General features: G+C 47.7%; 1 protein-coding gene across 1 annotated transcript in view; it reads left to right on the plus strand.

Moving 5' to 3' along the window:
- The window catches only part of OTOG (otogelin), a 70,085-nt gene that overhangs the window by 21,562 nt on the left and 30,263 nt on the right, over positions 1-18,260 (plus strand). The window contains exons 22-30 of the mRNA XM_040988431.1: positions 9-52; positions 402-555; positions 6,563-6,670; positions 11,622-11,760; positions 14,293-14,427; positions 14,662-14,808; positions 15,022-15,141; positions 16,694-16,810; positions 17,084-17,240. Coding sequence (XP_040844365.1) covers positions 9-52; positions 402-555; positions 6,563-6,670; positions 11,622-11,760; positions 14,293-14,427; positions 14,662-14,808; positions 15,022-15,141; positions 16,694-16,810; positions 17,084-17,240 — 1,121 coding nt within the window. The remainder of the gene's footprint in view (positions 1-8; positions 53-401; positions 556-6,562; positions 6,671-11,621; positions 11,761-14,292; positions 14,428-14,661; positions 14,809-15,021; positions 15,142-16,693; positions 16,811-17,083; positions 17,241-18,260) is intronic.

The raw sequence follows: 18,260 nt of genomic DNA on the forward strand, positions 1-18,260 counted from the left end.
CTGTGCAGCCACTGCCAAGATGGAGTCATGAGCTGTGACAGCAAAGCTCCAGGTAAGGGTAACTACCGGGCAGGGCCTCCTTGATGGGACTTAGGGGCTTCTCTGTTGGGGATGGGGTGGATAGTTGAGACTTGCGCATTATTCAGGACCAGGCGAGCCCACCCCAGGTCTTATACCTACTCTGAAGGTTCTGTATTTCTTATCTTCCTGACAAAAGCCCTAGCCTTTGTTCAAACCTCTGTAGCATGTATCTGGGAACCCAAACAATGTCCCAGCAGCAGCCGGAACATAAGGTCTCCAAGCCTATCTCTCTCACCTCCTCTGACTGCAGGGGCCCAGACCAGCCAGACCAGCCCTGGGCCAGAGGCTCCTGCACCTGCCCACCTCCCCCTCTCTTCCAGCTGCAGCCTGCCCTGTGGGCCAAGTCTTCGTGAACTGTACTGAGCTGCACACAGACCCAGAGCTGAGCAGGGAGAGGACATGTGAACAGCAGCTGCTGAACCTGAGCATGCCCGCACGGAGTCCCTGCCTTTCGGGCTGCGCCTGTCCCCAGGGGTATGCACCCATGTGTGTCATCATCCCCCCTTTCCTGAAAGCAGCAGGTCCAGGAACCCTGAGGTGCAGTGGGGGCAGGAAGACCTCACTCAGTTTTGAAGGGAGTTCCTGGCCTAGGGCAGGCTTGTAGCAGCTGAAATGGGCAGTGTGGAGCCCAGGAAAGGGCAGGAACTGGGGGAATCCAGCCCTGGATGTATTGTGCCTAGCTGTACTTCTGCCTGCCACATGACCTTGAGTGAGGTGGGCTTTGTTTCTCACCTGTAAAATGGGGATGATAACTCTAAGGTAGTAGATCATTGTAAGAATTAAGGGAGGCACTGTGGTGGAAAAGAATTGGGCATTGTGGCCATGTTGTCTCCCAATTCTTTCTCTAGATTAGAGAAATTTTCCTTTATTATTTCATTAAATATATTTCTAAAACCAGTTTCTCTTTCTACACCTTCTGGGACTCCCGTAACTCTTATATTTGGCCTCTTCACAGTGTCTTTCAATTTTTGAATACTTTTTTTGGCCTGATCCAGCTCTGCTTCCAGCTTTTTGTTTGTTTCCCCCTGATGACAGGAAATATCTTCCAATTCTGAGATTCTTTCTTCTGCTTGCTTCATTTTACTTTGGAGACTCTCCACTGTACTTTTAATTTGCTCTACTGTGTTCTTAATTTCTGATATATCAGCGTTGATTTGCTTTATTGCTGCTATTGCTTGTGTAAAATATTGCTTCCTTAAATTCTTTGAACTCTTCTATGTGCTTCTCATTTTTGATCAGAAGCTTTAAAATGAGTTTTCTGAATTCTGTGTCCCCCATTTTCTCTGAGGTTGGCAAAGGGTTTTGCTCCTTGGCAGGGGAGTTTTGGGTAATATTCATTGTGTCTTTGTCTCTTCTTTTGCTCTTGATGATTGCACTTCTGGTTAGCAGAGTCTTCTGCTTAGGGCAGGTTTCTGAGCTATTTCACCCACAGGTCTACAGTTTGATTTTACTTATTGCAGTTGGTACACAACTCTTTGCTGGCAGCCACTTGTGCCACAACCTCCAGCGAGTTCCAGGTCTGGGTTCTTATGTTAGATTTCCACCGTGGTCTCCATAGCCCCAGCTCCTGGCTCACCAATCTCCACCTCCTGTGATACCGTGCTGAGGCTGCACCTTTGTCTCTGCAACCTTTCTCCCACTTCTGGTTGGAGCAGGTCCCAGGATTAGGGAGACACCAGGTGTCCTATATAGCTAGGTTGTTGGTGGTACTGATCTTGCTGGAACCTGTTGGACATTAGGTCTGGGTGCCACACGGACTTATTTTGACCTGTACGATGCCACAGTCGGTATTATTTTCCTGTGGGACCAGTGCAATCCACGGAACTCAGTGAGTTCTTGGGAGATTAGCACATGCGCAGTTCACTGTCGTCCTCTGCAGTCCTAAAGCTTTTGCCACACTGTACAAAATGGCGCCCGACATACCACTACTAGAGTTCTTGATCTGCTGGCTGTCAGATCTGAGGGCTACCCAGACCTGTCTTGTGTGGAACCTGTAGAATGCCACATTGCTGCAGTTCACTGAGTCAGAAATGAGTTCCCTCCTAGCTCAGCGCATGCTCAGTCCTTTCCCTTGCCTTTGCCTCCTTATGCAAAATGGCATCCAATTCAGCTCTAAAAGGCTGACTGGGCTATTCTTGTACTACCTCTCTGGAATCTGCTGCTCTGTCTCTGCTCCTGGTCAAACCAAACTGACCAGCAGAACAGACAGTACTTTGTCCAGGTTCACCTCCCAAGTTCCCAGTGAAAGTCCCTTCCCACCTTGTTGCTGGTGAAGTTCTGGCTGCTGGTGGAGTTCAGATTGACCTTAGCTGAATGCTGTTGGAGTATCAGTCAGTGCAACACCACACCATTGTGTCCGCTGCTTTCCTGTGTCTGTCAGTCTCCAGGTGCCCCTCTGCTGTTGTTCTGTCCTCTCCTATTTCCTGGAATATGTCCTCTCTGCTTCATCCTGATTAAATGTTTTTCCGTCTGTCTAAACGAGTCCTTACCCTATTCTACCATCTTGATTCTCCCCAACATGAACGTCTTTTTTTTTTTTTAATTTATTTTTTTATTATTTTTTTTATTGGAAAGGCGGATATACAGAGAGGAGAGACAGAGAGGAAGATCTTCCGTCCGATGATTCACTCCCCAAGTGAGCGCAATGGCCGATGCTATGCCGATCCGAAGCCAGGAGCCTCTTCTGGGTCTCCCACGCGGGTGCAGGGTCCCAAGGCTTTGGGCCGTCCTCAACTGCTTTCCCGGGCCACAGGCAGGGAGCTGGAAGGGAAGCGGGGCTGCCAGGATAGAACTGGTGCCCATATGGGATCCCGGGCATGCAAGGCGAGGACCTTAACCGCTGTGCCACCGTGCTGGGTGCCCTACATGAACATCTTAACCAACACATTAGCCACTGGCCAAATACCTCCCTGGCTACGTACTTTCTTTTTAACATTATGTGAGGGATCTTCAAAAACAACTATGAGGAAAAATATATCTAGGATGGGTTTTTTTTTTGCCATATATATATTTTTAAAGATTTATTTTATTATTTTTTTATTGGAAAGGCAGATATACATGGAGCAGAGACAGAGAGGAAGATCTTCCGTCCGATGATTCACTCCCCAAGTGAGCGTGCAACATTTTTTGCCATATATTTTTAAAAAGATGTATTTTTTTTTTCCTGATAGAAGTTTTATTTACTTATTCAAAAAATTAGAGACAGGGAGTGCTGGTTCCCTCCCCAGATGGCTGCAACAGCCAGGGGCAACCCAAGTCAAAGCCAGGAGGTTTTTCTAGGTCTCCTCCATGGGTGCAAGGACCCAAATACTAGGGCCACCTGCTGTTGGTTTTCCCAGGCTGTTAGCAGGAAGCTGGATTGGAAGTGGAACAGCTGGGACAGAAACCTACTCCCCTATGGGATGCCGGCATCTCAGGCAATGGCTTTATCAGTTATGCTACAACACAGACCCCCAGGATAAACAATTTTGAAATCCCTGTATTCTTTTTTTTATAATATAATGTTTATAAAAAACATTTCCATGAACTCTTCATATATATAATTTCAAAAACATGTTATATTGTATTAAAATAATCTTTTAATTCAATTTCTCATCAAGCTTTTAAAAATAGTCTAGTGTTTTTTTAAGTTGGTGATTTGGGGATTTTTTTTTTTTTGTCATTTTCCTGGTGTCATAACATGTATCTTTCATTTTTTGCAGTCTACTATGAGATCATTTTTAAAACGATTTATTAATTTTTATTGGACAGGTACATTTATAGAGAGAAGGAGAGATAGAGAGAAAGATCTTCTATTTTCTGGTTTACTTTCCATGTGACCACAGCAGCAGAATTGAGTCCATATGAAGCCAGGAGCAAGAAGTTTCTTCCATCTCTCCTACACAGGTGCAGGGCACTAAAGCTTCGAGCACTGCTCTGCTGCATTCCCAGGCCATAAGCAGAGAGATGGATGGGAAGTGGAATAGCCAGGGCACGATCTGGCACCCATATGGGATCTCAGCACTTGCAAGGCAGAAGATTAGCCAATCAAGTCATTGTGCTGTGCTCAAGATAATATTTTAATACTTAGGTAGTGTACTTTCCTTGTTTCCTGTTTGTCCTTTATTGCTGTGTATTTTTATGTCTACTTATGTTGTAAATCATACACTTCATTAGTATTAATCTTGTTTTAAAGGATCACAGGGCTGACTTTGTTTTGTAGTGGATTAAGCCATCATTTGCAATTTCTGAATCCCATACCAGAATGTTGGTTTGAGTCCTGGCTGTTCCATTTCTGATCCAGCTTCCTGCTAATGCTCCTGGAAAGGCAACAGCAACTGACCCAAGTATTTGAGTTCCTGCCAACTATGGAGTTCCTAGATCCTGGCTTTGATCTGGCCCAGCCCTGATTATTGTGGCCATTTGGGGAATGAACCAGATTTTTCTGTCTCCTCCTCTCTATGATACTCTGATTGTCAAAAAATTAATTAAATACACCTTTTTTTTTTTTTTTTTTGCAAAACTAGAGGAAAATATCAATGATCTCCTAGGGGGATTAACGATTTTTTTAAAATATTCATTCACTTTCATTGGAAAGGATGATTTACAGAAAGGAGAGACAGATAGAAAAATCTTGCACCTGCTGTTTCACTCTGCAAGTGCTGTAACAGCTGGAGCTAAGCTGATCTTAAGCCAAGAGCCAGGAGATTCTTTCATGTCTCCCATGTAGATACAAGGTCCCAAGGCTTTGGGCCATCATTTACTGTTTTCCCAGGCCACAAGCAGGGAGTTAGATAGGAAGTAGAGCAGCCAGGATACGGATCACCCATACGTGATCCTGGTGCATGCAAGGTGAGGACTTTAGCCATTGAGTCATCACGCTGGGTCCAAATTAAACAATTTTCCAGCATTGGCTAGCATATATTTCAACAATCTTCCTTATAGAGATGAGCTTCCTTCTTCCTATAAAACTGTCTTTCAACATCTGTTTTAGTGTCTAACTGCAAATAATTCCTTCATATTTTTGTTTATCTGGAGACGTATTTACTTCATTTTCATTTATGAAGAATACTGTGTTAGAGACATAGAACCAGTTGACTGTAACTAAACAAGAAGGACTTATTGCAAGAACTGGCTATGGGATAGGATTATGGAGGCTCCAAGCCCCAGAATGGCCAGCTGAGATATGGGAAGCAGCTGCAGGGCTCAGTCCCAGTGCACAGAGCTCAGAGCCAGGGGAACTGATGCTGTTGCTTGCAGTCTGAGGCTAAAGGCCCAGGACTCTGGGGCTGGAGTTGGGGGAGCTGCTGGTATAAGATGCTACATCCCAAGGGTGGATCACCAGGATCTCTGATGTCCAAGGGCAGGATAAGCAGATGTCCCAGCTCCAGAAGAGAGTGAAGTCGGCCTTCCTCTGTGATTTTTTCCCCCCTCTATCTGGGCCCTTGGCTGAGTGGATGTGTCTGTCCACATTGGATGAGATTGGATCTTTTCTATTCTGTCCATTGAATCAAATGTCATTTTCTTCTAGAAACACCCCCTAAAGTTTACCTACTCAAGTATAATTATCTTTGTTTCTTAAGTATTTGTCCAGAAACAGTGCTTTAAGAAATATCTGGGTATCTTAATTTGTTAACTGTTACAAATGCTTTTGCTAAATATATAATTCTAGGTTACCTTTTTTTTTTCTTTTTTTCTTTTTTCTTTTTTTGTTCACTATATAATCTTTTCTTGGAAAGAATTACAGAGAGAGATCTTTCATCCAATGGTTCACTCCCCAATTGGCCACAAAAGCTTCTACCTGAAAATGGGTCAAATTTCATGGAAACCAGACTAGAAAGTGGGGACCCTACTGCTCCTGCTGGTGAGCATGAGAGCTGGGACTGGGGGCAGACCAGGCTGGGCAGGACTACAACATCTGTTGGCCTGCATGTGAACTGGGCTAACTGACTGTATCCACTGGTGCAGCATGAGCCCTCAGAGTAAGGGTAGGCTGGTTGGGCTTTCCCACAGCATCTGCTGGCAAGGGCTAGGGCTGGGGACAAGTCCTGTCAGGCTATACTGCAGAACCACCTGAAGAGTGCAAGATCCAGAAATGAAAGTGAGTCCAGTAAGGAAACCGTGGACACCTCTCTGATGGGCTACAACTCCCACTGGTGGGCATGAGAACCAGGACTAGGGGCTGGCCTGGTTAAACAGGTGATAGCACCTACTGCCATGAGTATGGACAAGATAGTGGAGTCAGTTGGGATGAGTTAGGTTTCAATGCCCAATTATAAATATGAGAGCTGAATGAGATGTGGCACAGGCCAGACCAATCCACTGCGCATGCTGGCAGTCACAAAAACCAGGGTTGGGGGCCAGCCCCGAGGGGGCTACTGGGGGTCACTCTGATTGGGCTGCAGCTCTTGGTGGTATATGTGAGGGCCAACTATGTGGAGGGCAGGGTTGGACAGATAGGGGCAGAAAGCCTCCTGACCACTTGCTTGATGCATCCCTACAGCTTACTCAGACATGGAGATACATGTTTCCTGCCAGAGGAGTGCCCATGCACTTGGAAGGGGAAGGAATATTTTCCTGGGGATCAGGTGATGTCTCCCTGCCATACCTGGTAAGTGAGGGCTCTCCAAAAGGCCTTGCTCTTTGCAGGGGACAGCACAGATATGAGGTGCATCATCATGGATATAATATAGCATTTCTCTTCTACCATGTAGTATTTGTGTCGCATATTTGAGTGTTGTATAAGGGTATGGGTATATATGTAGTTCTAATCATATAGCAGAATATTTGGGGAATATTTTTGTATTTATATTAATGTGAGTTCAAACATATGTGTATATGACCAAAGTTGTATTTGTGATAATATGATTGTATATTTATATGAACACATAAATGTGGGTGTAAATCCAAGTTGCATAGACTGCATGTGAGCATGCATGTACATGGATGTCTATAAAATGGCAGATTTTCATGCATCTAAGTACGTCAATGAAAACATAGTTAGGAAGTTGTGCATGGATAGATGTGTTTATAGATACACACATTATGTTTTGTGCATATGCATTCACTAGTATGTATAGACATGTAGAAAGTATGTGAATATGGGTATTCACATTTGTGTTCACACATGAGTGAACATGTATGTGTGCATTTGTGTTTACCTTTGACTATGTCCATATCTGTATGTAGAAGTGAGCCTATATGAGAGCATATTTTTATGTTTGGTAATGCAAGTATACATATGTGGGAAAGCATGTACCTGGACTGGACTCAATGGAAGCAGACTTGGAGCTGGTTCTGTAGGGCCTGCTTTGGGCCCAGCAGCAGGAGTTAGGAAGTGGGTAGAGATTTGGCCAACTCAAGGAGAGAGCAAGAAGTATTAACCAGTGCCCTGATGCTAGGAAGCAAACTGACTGTTCCAATGTCAAGAATAGGCAGGGGTGGCCTCATGTGAGCAGGAAGTCCAGGGTCCAACAGAGCACAGATGGGTTCTGTCTTGGGGGCCCATCCCACCAGACCCAGTCCATGTCCAGCGCCCAGGTTAAAACCAGTGTTTCTCTGTCGTAGAGGATGGCCCTGACATTGTTTTCTCCATTAGTAACAGGGTCATTGTCAAGCCCAGCTGTCCAAGGTTGGTCTCCCCAGATATGTGAGAGTAGATTTGAAGGGCGTGAGCCCTAGCTGGCTGACCCCAGAAGTCTATAGGACACAGAGCTCTGGGCAGGCTGTGCTCTCAAGTGTTTACTGGATTTTTGCCTCTAGTAGGACGCAGTTGATCAGAGATGCCAGCTGTATGGGGCAAGAGACTGGGGCTGTCTGGCCTGAACGAGGAGTGTAAGGGCTCAGAGACTGACTCACTTCATAACCTCACAGGATCCCAGCCCTGACAGACAGGCAATGCTGAGCTGGGCTGAATCCTCTCCTGTAAGCAATCCGAGCTCAGGAATCAGACATGGGGCAGGAGGTGGTGGAGAGAGTGTGGAGCCAGGGCCCAGGGCCTGGATTGTTTTTAGGATGTAGAGGCTTCTGTCTTCACTGGAGAGACTGCTTGGGCTTTAGGGTGGTTGTCCTCTGTCCCTTAGAAAGCAGTGGACTATGTGGGTAAATGCCTGCTCTTTGACTCCTTTTTTAAAATTCTACCTTCTGAGTTCATGTTGCAGACCTTTGCATCACCTATTCTTGTGTCCTAGACTGTAGCTGATCACCTGTGGGGAAGTGGGGATGGGAGCTATGGTTGGAGTGGTATGATGAGCATTTGATAGGATTTTTCACCAGAATGAGGCTTGCCCTCCCATCTCTTCCCAAGTCTGTGTTCACTAGCATCACATGTTGGCAGTGGTATTTCAGTCCCATTGGGCATATTGATATTACATGTGTACCTAAGTCATGTAGGAATGTGTATGATTAAATGTGTACACAGGCTCAGGAAGATGTGGGCTTATGAGTGACTGGGTGTGTCTATGGCAGGTGCACTGGTGCTGTCACTCACAGAGCCCCAGATCAGACTACTTTACTCCTGAAGGTATTAGCTCTAGGATTCATTGTCACTGCACTCAGCCCTGCTCCTGCCTTAATTCTTGAAAGTTCAATATATAACAGGTGTGTATTAGTCATCTTTTTATTACTTTAATTATGATATCTTAGATAGGCCTCTTGGAACCAAAAGAAGGTATATTTCAGTGTGGTGTTGTTTGGAGGTTCCCAGACCAAGATCTGGTGGCCCCGTTGGTCTGGCAGTGACAATGGCAGACTAGAGTGAAGTTATGTCAGGCCAAGAAACTGCAGTGAAAAGGCCCAACTTGGCTTAGATAACCAACTTTCTCATGAAAACTGACTTCTTCAGACAAGTGTGTGATGATCAGAAGCCCTCCTAATGGACCTGCCTCCTCAATGCCATAATTGCATCAAGTCTCCTCCTTTACTCCATCAACCACGAGCATAAATTCATTAACCATAACATAAGGCATTGGAGTTTATGCTCCCAATACGGGGAGCTTTGAAGAACATGGTCACTATTATTCAAAACTTAACAAGATGTGTCTGGTGTCTCTGGGCTTCTCCATTCCTTCCTTTTCTCTATTCCAATGCTCTTTGAGCATTCTAGTGATCTTGCCACTCCAAAGAACTCAGCCAGTTCATATCCCAGCTTCATATGTCACACCCATCTGGTCTCTTTCTACCCCATTGCCTCTAGGACCCTAATGTAGTTAATATTTCAACTCATGGAGACTTCCAATCAATAGAATCTATCCCTCTCTGTTGGCTTTCTCCTCCCAGATCCCTTTCAATTCCCTTCCCTTCCCTTTCTTTCTGACTAAACCCATGTTCTAGCCCTACTGATAGTTCTGAAATACAACTGCAATTCTTCTAACTTCTCCTGCTTTGTCTTGTTTGGTAAACCACAAACCTGTTGCAATCCACCCTTTTGTATTTCCTCTGCACCTGCACAACCAAACATGGCTGAAGGGAAGCACAGAGCCAGGCTGCCTGGTCTGTTTTGATTTGGGTTTTGGAACCTCAAGAAAGTCTTACATCTGAAAGGTGCTCTTGCTGTTTGCCTAGCTTTGTTCCTTTTTCACCCTCCTGGGAGGATTCTTTCCTCTCTCCTAAAAGCCCTGACCATTTCCCCTTTTCTCTCATCTTTTCTCTCATCCTTCCTCCTCAAATTATTGCCTTGCTTCCTATATGCCAAGAAAAGTGAAATAATTAGAAGACAACCTTTCAGACTCTGTCCTCTGCCTTGCACCCGTACCATAAGTACATTAAGCATCTATGTGCACTAAACAAGTTTCTCCCCTTGTACTCCAGAACCCAGCCCCTTCAGTTACCCATGACATCACCATGGCAACTCTCTCCTCTCATGCCAAAATCAACCTGTTATTTCTTTCTACTGAATCATCTCCATTGTATACAACTATGTGATTTGGAAGACTTCTGCCTCCTAGCAACTGCCACATTTCTCTTGTCGGTTATTGCGAAACTTCTCAAGAAAGTTGTCTTTCCTTATCTCCAGGTCCTAGTCTCCCATTCTCCCTTGAGCCCACTTTAGCCAAGCATTGCTTCCATGTTCCACTAAAGCTATTCCTGTCCAGGTCGTCATTGCATCCCACAGTCACTTTTCACTCCTCACCTGCTGACCCCTCCTCCTGCTCAGCACCCCATTCATAAGGTTTCTGGGACACTATGCTCTTATGCCTTCCTTCTGCCTGTCTCTGTACCTCTTCTACTGGTTCTTCTCCACCCCCAACATCTCAATACTGCAGCATCCCCAGAGGCCTCTGTTCCCGCCCTCCCACCTATTACCACAGTGAACTCCCCCAGTCCGGTCTCCCTTCTAGTTTTAGCCCTCTTACTTCCATTTCCAAACACCCCTGATGCCTCCACCTGTGTGTCTTTGGGGAGTCAAACTCACTGTGTCCCCAGCCACATCCCTGCTCTTTCCCCTTCCACCTGCTTTCTCTTGGGCTTCTCCATCTGGGCTGATGGAGGCTTCGCTCTTGTGGTTGCTAGGCTGGAAAGCCTGGGGCCATCCTTGAGTCCTCTCCTCACTACCCATGTCCAGCTGTCAGCAAATCCTTTTGGTTTCCCTGTCAGAATACCTGGATTTGGACCAGTTGTCATTCCTTGCATTTCTTTTACCCTGAGCTGCCATCATCTGCTCTCCTACTTCCCATTATAGTCTTGTGGTTGGCCTTCTTGCTTTTCCTAGTTCCTCAGAAGCTCAGACTCAGTGGCATAGCCAGAACAAGACATACATTGGATCTCACCAAATCCTCCAATGATCCTTCCTCCAATTCCTAGCAAATGGCAACACGGTTTTCTCAGACCCATTTCCTTCAACCTTCTGTTACCCTTCTGAATTCCTCTTCGACTTTCTCACCCTTGTGCTCCCTACTCTGGCTGTGTTGTCTTCAGAACACCCCCCACCCCCAGGACCTTGTGTGCTAACGGTCATCTGAAGAATGCTTCTCTTCCAGATATCCATGCAGTTAACTTTTGCATCCTCAAACTTCTGCTCACATTTCCCCTGACCTCACTATTTCAGACTCTGATCCGCTCCCACACACATTCCCAATCCCCTTCATCCTGCCCCTGACTCCAGCATAGCACTCATTGCCTTCTAACATGTTGTATTACTCATTGTAAACTTTTTAATAGGTGTCTTTCCCCTCTGGGCTGTAGTTTCATTAAAGCAGAGGGTTTTTTCACCAAAGTATTTAAGTTCTTGGAATCATGCGTAGGAGATGGCAGGCCTCTAATGTTGGTAAATGAATGGAATGGAATGCTGAAGAGTATGGACTTCAGAGTCCAACAGATCTGGGTCTGTCTCAGCTCCATTCATTTTTGACTGTGTGGCCCAGAACTTCTCTGAGCTCCAGTGTCTCCCCATGTAAAATAGGGGTCACTGTCCCATCCCCCAGGCTTCTGTTGGGGGTTGGTGATATTTGTGGACCCTCTCTTCAAGATCACATGGTGTGCATTCTACAGTCATGCCTTTGACATGAGCATTCAGGTCAGGGACGGGTGGGTCCTGCAAGCTGACATGGGCATGTATGTTTCAGTTTGTGCCAACAGGGCTCCTTCCAGTGTGTCCTGCACCCCTGTGCTGCCACCTGCACTGCGTATGCTGACCGCCATTACCGCACCTTCGATGGGCTCCCATTTGATTTTGTGGGGGCTTGTAAAGTGCACTTGATCAAGGTGAGTTCTTGGCTGGATCCAGCCAGCAGGTTCTGAGGGAGCTGCCCTAAGCCCTGGGCAGGTGGCTGCTGGAGACTAAAGGAAGAGTGGAGGAGCAAGCCCAGGGCTGGCCAGAATCCACCAGGCTAATGACACTTCCTGTCCATTCACAGCCACGGTCTTTGCCCATCTGTGTTCCAAGGGTTTTCCTGCCTGTAAGAGTCAGAGCTGATGCTTGTTTGAGGTTTTTTTAAATTTATTTATTTTTTATTGCAAAGTCAGATATAAACAGAGGAGGAGAGACAGAAAGGAAGATCTTCTGTCCATTGATTCACTCTCCAAGAGGTCACAATGGCTGGAGCTAAGCCATTACGAAGCCAGGAGCCTGGAACATCTTCTGGGTCTCCCATGCGGGTACAGGATTCCAAGACCTTGGGCCATCCTCCACTGCTTTCCCAGGCCACAAGCAGGAAGCTGGATGGGAAGTAGGTCCACTGGCGTTAGAACCGGCACCCATATGGGATACTAGTGTGTTTAAGGAGAGGACTTTAGTTGCTAGGCTACCGTACAGGGCCTGCTTATTCGAATTCTTACCCTGTGTATTTTTAGTGGTCTCTTGAGCCATTTTGTAGGTTTGGTCACTTATTTATATAAGGCTGAATTGACTGATCCCTTGTTACAGGTATAGAGTTTTGGGCTTAGTGTACTGAGGAGACCCACTTGAGGTCTCATAGCTGGTTGGTGACAATGTGGAAGCCAGGGTTTAGACTGACATGCCACAGGAGTTGTGTGTCAAAGGCATCAGCTGACCTGGAAGACAGGGACTGGTGACCTTGGGCAGCACAGTGAAGCCAGAATATCCCCAGAGGGAAAGGAAGGACATCAACAGGCCAGGGGGAGGGCATACTAGTTACACCCAGGGTCTGTCATTTTGCCAAGGGACAATTGTCTCCTTAGGTAAGTGTAAGAGCAGCAACAGCAGTACTAATAATGGCAAAATGTTTGAATCCTTTTTATGGGGAAGAAACTTTGAAACCTTTCACCTAATTTCAATTATAATACAAGATAAAGTTTATTGATTCTGTTTTATTTGTTAGACATTAAACATAGTATATGCCCTTTACTAACAAAATCTTCTTCTAAAAGTGTGCATTAAAGACAAATATTTTGCTTCCTGTTTCATCTCTCTCTTGCTGTAGAACAAGAAAGACCATGTTCTCAGACAGACTGGTGGACACACGTTCCCTCTGTCCCCTTGCCTCTCTCCCCCCCTCCTCTCCCCTTTCCCTCTCTCTTTCTACTCTCTCTCCTCTCTTCCCCCTCTCTCTTCCCTCTTTCTCTCCTCTTTCTTTTCCTTCTGTGCCCTCTCCTCTCTATTCCCTCTCTCTCCTTTCTCTCCTCTCTTTTGTCTTCTCCCCCTTTTATTTCCGTTACTAGGATTCTGTCATCTTGCGTTCATGTCATCGAAGATCCTGAGTGTGATCAACGCTCATTGCATGTTTTTCTTTTTCCATTTTTATTGTATTTTTGACAATCTTTACATAGTTAATTAGGGCATAAAGGTTCAAGAGCTACAGGAAAGTGGGTAAGACTATCATTTCTATACATTTTTTTTCTATGTCTGGGATAAAGGGGGAGGTAAAGGGAGAAGTCCCACCCAGTCTCCCACCCATCCCAGGTCCCCGATGTGGGGCACGCTCCAAGGGTCTTGCCCAAGTGGTTTTGATAGTCCGACAGTTATGAATCATTGCATGCTTTCTAACAGCTTTGAAAGGATTTGACAGAAAGACTGGTGACCCTTGATGCCTGGGGGAATCTGGTTCTGGGACTCCTCTCGGAGACCACAATTCAGCTGTAGGATTTGCATATAATCTGTGCAATGCTCTCATACCCTTAAACATCACTGGATTTCTTATAGTTCCTCATACAATGTCAGTGCTAAGTAAATACTTGGTGTGATGTATTGTTTGGGAAATATTAGCAAAAACATTTCTGTCCATGTTCAGTACAGTTTTTGTTTTGTTGTTGTTTTGTTTTGTTTTTGCTCCATGGCTGGTTCAGTCCAGGATGTGGAACCCAGGGATTCAGGGGTGTACCTTAGATAATTTGATTATACCCCCATTGAAGGGCATTTGGGTTGCTTTGGTGTTATGGCATTGCTGCAAACACTCATGGGAGTGTCTGTCGAGTTTCTCAGCAGTGGAACTGTGGTAGTCAGAAGTATGTGCACTTGACCCGTCGTCCAGTGCTGGCCCTCCACCCTCTGAACAGTCCTTTGCCCTTCCCTGTCACCCTGTCAGCATCTGGTTTCCCTGGTCTATGTGAATGAATTTTATGCCTCATCAGAACCCTTGGGGAGAGTTGCCTTGGGCACCACGCTGCAGCAGGCACCCTAATGGGAAACAAGCTCTGGCAAACTGCACTGCCTGGAGTCGCCCAGAGGAAGTGGAAGGGGAACCACCGCCAAGCTCCTGTAGCTCTGCCCTGTACCCCACCAGCAGGATCTCCCCTTTCCCTGGTGCTACCAAACTTTCTTGTTTTCCTGCCCCTCAGAGTACATCAAATTCCAGCTTCTCTGTGATTGTAGAGAACGTGAACTGCTACAGCTCTGGTGTCATCTGCAGGAAGTTCATTTCCATCAGTGTTGGGAACTCACTCATCATCTTTGATGATGACTCAGGAAATCCTGTAAGAGTCCCTGATGGGGAGGGCAAGGTCCCATGTCCATTTGAAGGTCACCAGAGGCTGGGGCTGAATGCCTCGGCCAGGGGCTTGAACAGAGAGATCACTGTTGGGACAGGGGAAGAGGTGCATTGGTGAGGTCCTGGAGCGAGCTGGGTAGGGCCTCAGGGTGGGCTTGGGGGAGTGGAGAGGCACTTGGGCCACAGGTCTGATCATCTTTGTCCACCTCCTAATCCCCAGAGTCCTGAGAGCTTCCTGGATGAGAAGCAGGAGGTGCACATGTGGAGAGCGGGGTTCTTCACGCTGGTGCACTTCCCACGAGAACACATCACCCTCCTGTGGGACCAGAGGACCACAGTTCATGTGCAGGCTGGGCCACAATGGCAGGTAGTCATGTGGGCAGGGGTTCCATGGGACCTCTGCACCTGCTAGGGCTGAGTCAACCTCCCCTCTGAGCAGCCAAGAGGAGCCCACCCCACCCTACTCTGCCAGAGTCTTCTTTCCAACCCTTCCCATCTCTCAGCAGTGGCCCCAGAAGCTGCTTCTTTGACTCGCCCCTGATGTCCCTGTAGTTGACCCTGGGCTCCTCTCTCCCTTTAGGGTCAGCTGGCAGGCCTCTGTGGGAACTTTGACTTGAAGACAGTCAATGAGATGAGGACTCCGGAGAACCTGGAACTGACTAACCCCCAGGAATTTGGCAGCAGTTGGGCTGCTGTGGAGGTAAAGCCTCATCCTGTCCTGCTCTGGTTCATGTCTTCTACCCTCAGGTGGGCACTGCACTGATCAACCCTGAACCTGGCCCCAGACTGGGGAAGTGTGACACTGCTCCTGGACCTGCTCCCAACCTCAGGCCACCCTCCATCATCCTGGGCTGTACTATGGCCCAATGCCATGCGTCATCCTGCATTTCTAATCCAACTCTCCATTCCATCTTGGACAAAGCCCTGGTGGGAGGGTGAGGGGGTTGGGAAGGAGTCAGCTGCTCTGTCCCCAAGTGGGGAAGGTGAGGCTGGTTGATGTGTGGCCATTTTTCCGGTCTCTGTGCCTCCTAGTCCTAAAAGCAAGACTGATACAAGAGGGGAGACTGAGAGGGACTGGCAAGTGTTCCATTTATCAAAGAAGACTTCATGTAGGAGGTGACTCCTGTGCTGAGACTTAACAGCTGTACTGGAGTAGATGAGTAGGTCAGATAGAAAGCCTCTAAGAGGGAAGACAGCATTTGCAGATGCAGATATGAGGGGTCATTCTTGAGGTCTAGCAAGTGTCTGAGCCTGCCATGCCATGTGCCATGTGCCAGGAATAGGGCAGTGCTGCAAAGAACACTGAACCATGAGCAAACAGCCTGGCTTCTTGTCTCAGCTCATCTGATGCTGATGTAGCAGGTGACAGCTACAGCAAGAGCCACCCTCTCTGTGGTCTTCCGTGAAGTGTGTAGATTTTACTTCACAGGAAAACTGTAGTTGCTCAGAAGGGGTTGTTTTAAGACTTGTCTGTGAGGACTCTGCTGGAAGGGGCCTGTGATCAATTGTTTATGTCTGCCGTTGGGTGTGGCCAGGAAGAGTAGTGACGTGAGTATTATGTATTGGTGTTCTTTGGCTGAGTGATCCTCTTTCTCTGCTAGCAGGTACACAAGGGCCTGTGTAGATGGGGGGAAGGGACACAGTTGGCCATAACCTAGAGATCACTGAAATCCCAGGTGTGTCCAGAAGAAAAGTATGCCCTAATCCCTCCCATTTCAGAGCAGATGAGGGGATGGCCCACCTTGGCTGTCCCTGTGCATTGCTGTCTTGTTGATTGCCTCAAGCATGTACTAGGGCTCCAGGCAGGTGCAGGCAGGGGGCCCAGCACACCCCAGCGACATGTCCACCAGTTACTCATTGCTGTGCAGCCCTGTGAGTACAAGCTGAGCAGCATTAAACAGCACGTTCAGTTAGTCCTTGCTGCACTCCATTATCTGTTGAGTACAAATTCCACAATCAAGATGTCAGCCAGGGCTGACCTCTCATCTGGAGGCTCAGGGAGGCCACCACTGCTGTTGGCAGTGGCATCCAGCTGTCCAGTGCAGGGACAGAGCTTCCAGTTGGAGCTCCCCAGCTCACTGCTTCGAGGCAAGCTGGGCTCTGTGACCGCCCATGCATGCCCATGCCTTCCCCTCGGACACCTCCCTCTATGGCTCTGGAACAAGTCCCAGGCCCCTCCCACACTAGGAGGAGAGGGTTGAACCAGAACATGGGGGTAGTGGCAACCAGTCCTGCTTGCTTTTGCCCCTCAGTGCCCAGACATCCTGGACCACCGGGACACCTGCGTCCTGAATCCCCTCCGAGAGCCCTTTGCCAAGAAGCAGTGTGGTATTCTGCTGAGCGAGGTGTTCGAGACCTGCCACCCTGTGGTGAGTGCCAGCCAGGCCACTCCCGAACCTTCCCCGGGGTCCCTTCTGCTCTGAGACAACCCTAGGCCTCAGAAAGGACACCTCAGGTACAGAGGTGGGACCTGGAGCTGGCGTGGGGACAGAGCACGGTTCTCACAAGGCTACCTTCCTCCCCTCTCCCTGACATAGTGGGTGCCCCATTCCATGGTGCTTTGGTTTGTCCTGGTGGCCAGCAGGTGAAAAAACATGGGTTGGACATTCAGGAGCTGACCTCTGACCCCTGACCTCCCCCAGGTTGATGTCACTTGGTTTTACTCAAACTGCCTGACCGACACATGTGGGTGCAGCCGGGGCGGGGACTGCGAGTGCTTCTGTGCCAGCGTGGCTGCCTACGCGCACCAGTGCTGCCAGCATGGAGTGGCTGTGGACTGGCGCAGCCCACGCCTCTGCCGTGAGTGACCTACCTCAGCCCTCTGAGGGACTCCCGGGGCCCACCATGGCCAGGTGCTTTCCAGGGGCCAGGCCTCCTGTTCCATGTGTGTTCAGCTTCTTACCATCACCCTGTGAAGTCAGAGAATGAATTCCTCTTCTAGTTGAGGAAATTGAAGTTTATAGAGAGAACCTGGGGCTCTCACAGATTAGCAGTGAAGCCAGGGTTTGGACCTGCATGATCTGGTACCTGCCTCCCCCCATGCTCCTGGGCCAAGCTGCCATGGGCAGGCTGCCAGCCTGGCTCTCGCTGAGATCCGGGGCCTTCCTGGGACTGCCTCTTCCTCTGCTGTTCTGCTGCGACCCTTCAGGAAGGACAGGCTCACCACACTCATTACAGTTTAAACATGGCCACAATGTCTCCACTCAGCTCGCAGCTCTTTTTCTGTTTTCTTTTTAAGATTTTCTTTATTGGAATGTCAGATTTTACAGAGAGGAGAGACAGAGGAAAAGATCTTCCAACCGCTGGTTTGTTCCCCAAGTGGCTGCAATGGCCAGAGTTGAGCTGATCAGACGCCAGGAGCAGGAGCTTCTTCTGGGTCTCCCATGCAGGTGCAGGGGCACCAAGGCTTTGGGCCATCCTTGACTGCTTTCCCAGGCCACAAGCAGGGAGCTGGATGGGAAGTGAAGCAGCCAGGAAATAAACCAGTGCCCATATGGAATCCTGGCACATGCAAGGCGAGGGTTTAGCCACCGAGTCATTGTTCTGGGCCCAGGTGTCGGCTCTTGACCCTGCTTCCTGCTAAGGCAGACCCTGGAAAGTGGCAGTGAAGACTCAAGTGACTGAGTCCCCATCACCCACATAGGAGACCTGGGTGGAGTTCCTGATTTGACTCAGATTAGCCTGGCTGGTATTTGAGAATTGAAGCAGCAAATGAGAGATCTACCTTTCTCCTTTTCTCTCCCCTCTCAAATGGCTACAGTAATTTTTTAATGCAAAAAAAAAAAAAACACAAAAAACTCCTTGGTACACAAAATATCA

The sequence above is a fragment of the Ochotona curzoniae genome, unplaced genomic scaffold (assembly GCF_017591425.1).
Source record: "Ochotona curzoniae isolate NIBS_2020 unplaced genomic scaffold, NIBS_Ocur_1.0 contig_4877, whole genome shotgun sequence".
Taxonomy (NCBI): Eukaryota; Metazoa; Chordata; class Mammalia; order Lagomorpha; family Ochotonidae; genus Ochotona; species Ochotona curzoniae.